This window comes from Eimeria acervulina, genomic scaffold (genome assembly GCF_000499425.1).
Source record: "Eimeria acervulina Houghton genomic scaffold, Eah_scaff429, whole genome shotgun sequence".
Lineage (NCBI taxonomy): Eukaryota > Apicomplexa > Conoidasida > Eucoccidiorida > Eimeriidae > Eimeria > Eimeria acervulina.
Window position 1 is genome coordinate 17,398 of NW_013549814.1, and position 3,520 is coordinate 20,917.

A 3,520-nucleotide genomic window follows, 5' to 3' on the forward strand; every position below is an offset into this window, starting at 1 on the left:
CGGTTGACGAACGTGCACAGATCCCCACTTCGCCGAGTTCCGTTATCAACAACATAATGGAATAGAGCAGGTAATATTAATGACCGCACCATTTGGAAAGCAGTAATAATGCTGGTTCACTGAAGCACCACTGAATCCCAGGCTGTCAAACGACCAGTTGCCACTGCAGGCATTCGGGGAGTACAGGCATGCAGGGAACGGAGACGGATGAAGGGCTCCCTAACGACAGTTGAAAGTTCTTCGTAATAGATTCTGCTTTTGAATTTTACTTGTCCTTCATTTAGTATATTTGTTATCTCGGTGCTGTCACATCGCCCTACAACTGTTTCTGCTTACCGAGCTTTCCGCTGAATCACAGTGATGGGAAAACCAACTTCACCGATTCCGCACCCTATCGGAAAAATTTGATACGACGCTTTGCTGTGAATAATATTCATTTTCATTCACTGCAACCTCTTAGCGAGCAACACAGCAATTCTACAGCATTTACAGTCCAGCATTTCCACTTCATTTCCTACCGTTGGGGTTGAAGTTGCACTGTATTTCGAGTCACAACTGTTGCGCACTGCCTTTGTAGGTTTCTTGGCTCATGACATCTACTGTAACAATTTAAAGCAGCTGCCAAATGCCCGAGAGGCATTGTATTCTTCAGGAAAATGCAGCTTCAAGCGCTGCTTCGGCATTCATCGCTTCGGAGTCGAAGGGGGTGGGATCGATTTTCCTTCGATCGGGGGAGCTAAGGGCCAAATCTAACTCCCATCCTTACGCTTCGTGTCTCTTCCATATTTTGGCGACCTTAGCGTCCGTCGCGGCAATTGCAGTGCTTGTTTCCGTCTGTTCGAGCGTCTACACAAGACATGGAGTCCAAAACCTTCTATCCCGCAGGCTGGCCAGCTCAGAAGACAGTGATGTGTCAGTTTGCAGCATCCACAGTGATGGAAAGGAGCAGCACCAACCCCAGAACCCAGGTCAGTCCATCTCGTCCGGCGGCAAAGAATGCAATCTGCCCCTAAAGAAGAGGTTGTTAGCCAGAGTGGCTGGGGGCGGGAACAGTGGCGATGGCGATAGTTCCAGGCAGCAAGAGGCGCTGCATCATCACGGCGAAGGCGATGAGCCGTTTGGTTCACCCTTAGAAGTCGTAGATCCAACGCATGGGGGACGTGGCCACGCAACTTTTCCGGGTCGCGGCCAACTGCCTTCAGCCCACGTCACACGAAGGATGACTCGCAGCTCACAACAGCAAGCTTCTGGATTATCCGTCGTAGATGCAAGGCAAGCAGCAACGGAGGATGTTGAGCCCACGCATATCCAGCGGCAGCAGCAAGACCTGCAGCTGGTGCAATGGAAGCATTCAGTGGTGAAATGGCATCGGAACCAGGAGCCGCCCCACACCGAGCCGCTTCTAGACAGCAGGTATCATCCTTATCTTCGACAACGAGATTATTTGGAGAGCCTGCGTCGGCAGCGGCACGTGCTTATTCAACTTCGAGAGCGTCAGAAACTTTTGTTACAACAGCAGCAGCAGCAGCTGTTGGAACTGCAAACCCAACAGCAGGGAAGAAAAGCCAGGAAGAAGCAGCAGGAGATGCAACAGCAGGAGCAGGGGGTCACGCCGCAGGAGAAGCGCCAGCGTCAGGGCGCAAAAAGAAAGCGGAAGCGAAAGCAACAAGAGCAGCCGGCGCAGCAAGAGAAGCATCAGGCGCAGCCTGCGCAACCTGAAGATCCGGTCTCAGCGTATATAAAAGAAGATGCATGGCTTTCCCCGGACTCTCAAAGGTCTCACACGCCTCCGCCGAGGACCTCCCAACAGGCGTTGCAATCTCCTGCTGCTGCACCAGTAGCAGGTCCCTCAACGTCCTGGCAATCCCCTTTAGAGGGGATTGAAGTAGGAGGTCATTCTGCACCTCCTACTTCTGGTGATGCAAGCGTTTCAAGGGATGAAGTTGCTGATTCGGGAGAAGGGGCAACAGTAGCAAACGGAGCAACCATCGTTGAGTCTCCTGATGCTGTCTCGTCCTCTGATGAATCCACGACTGCCAGAGGAGGCATGAGGTCGGAGGCACCGATCCTTTCTGCTTTACTGGCTGGTGGCAGTATTGACGGTGCACGAGCAGGAACTGCTGGAACTGAAGAAGTCGCACCAGGGGTTTCCTTTATGAAAGTATACTTATGGAATCCTGACGACCCCGGAGGGACGCCGGGTCCTAGTCATGCAGAAATGATGCAGCACCCATTTGTGCGTCTGCCCAGGCCAATGGTGGACGAGGGTACTGCTTTGCCTCAGGTTGACTTGAAACATGCCGTGGAGCAGATTCCCGGCAGGCGTGACGTTGTGCTGCTGCTACAGAGGGCCCATGATCTGCTGTTGCAAGAGGCATTGCGTGCTAATGGCTTGAAGCAATTGACGAATATAGCAATGCATCTGATATCACACGCGATGAACCATCAGACTCAAAAGGTGTCAGACCAAAAAATTGGCCGTGCAGTTGACCGGTTGGGCGTTCGCTTCCTCCTGCTGGATGTTGTGGTTTCCACCTTACTTGTGCTCGGCCAGGAACCAGCTGCTGCGTATTGGCAGCGTTTCGTAGATGCAATGCCCCACGACGGTCCCGCGGAGTCCATGCGGCAGCCTTTTTCCTTCTTTTTGGCGCAGGACCTCAGCTCCGCCATGGTAACACTGAAGACAGGAAGGAGGCCACCTCCACATGTACTGTTGAAGATCAAGCGGATGCTTTTCTGCACGTCTGGCTCTCCTTTTCGTTATAGAAGAAGGGATTTCGATCGCTGGAGGATTGATGACCGTTGTCATCTCAAGGGGATATAGTATCTTTCACCGGAGTACACGGGTTTCGTCTACATTTTAGTGGAAAAGGAGATGGACCTGAGGAAAAGCGCATGGGCCATAAATGACCAAAACTAATTTATGGTTTCACAACGCGCCGTTTTCCATCGGCTGCCACTACTTTGGCGGCTTCTGGCCTACCCAAAGGAGTCACATTTTCGGGCAAAAACTGCTCGAGCAAGTTCAAAAGCGCCATGCGCCACGCTGGGATGCTTCCGCTTAAAGATGAGCGGAGCGGAGACGGTGCAGGCAACCGAAATGGAGTAAGTGAACCTTAGTAGAAGAGGTTATAAAGGCTTGACTACATTTCGTCTCATTACACTAAGTTGCATAGGTACTGAACAGGGTCGGAGGCGTTTCTGGTGTTTCGGGATTTGAATTGAATGACTGGGGGTCTTAGCGCAGGCGATACAGCGCCACTGCCAGGGTGTTCTGGCACGCAATACAGCTTTTCCACACCTGGGGACGTGCATTCATTGCTGCTTTCGAGGAGCGTTCGGGCTTCGCCAATGACGTGAGCTCCAGTGGCAGCTGCTTCGCATGGAGTAACTGCATATGAGACGGCTTAGCAAATTTACGATATGGCATCTTCTATGCTCATATTGGCTGACGAATGGTACGCGTGGTTGTACCTGTTGTTCAGTGGCTGGTGCAGAGAGGAGGAGGCCAGCGAGGGTT

General features: G+C 52.2%; 1 protein-coding gene across 1 annotated transcript; it reads left to right on the forward strand.

The window, feature by feature from the left end:
* Positions 1-625: 625 nt before the first annotated feature.
* EAH_00038170 (hypothetical protein) lies at positions 626-2,824 on the forward strand (the record flags this gene model as incomplete). The annotated part of the gene is made up of 1 exon (XM_013395489.1): positions 626-2,824. The coding sequence occupies one exon, from the start codon at positions 626-628 to the stop codon at positions 2,822-2,824; it is 2,199 nt and encodes a 732-aa protein (XP_013250943.1).
* Between the last annotated feature and the right edge of the window lie 696 nt (positions 2,825-3,520).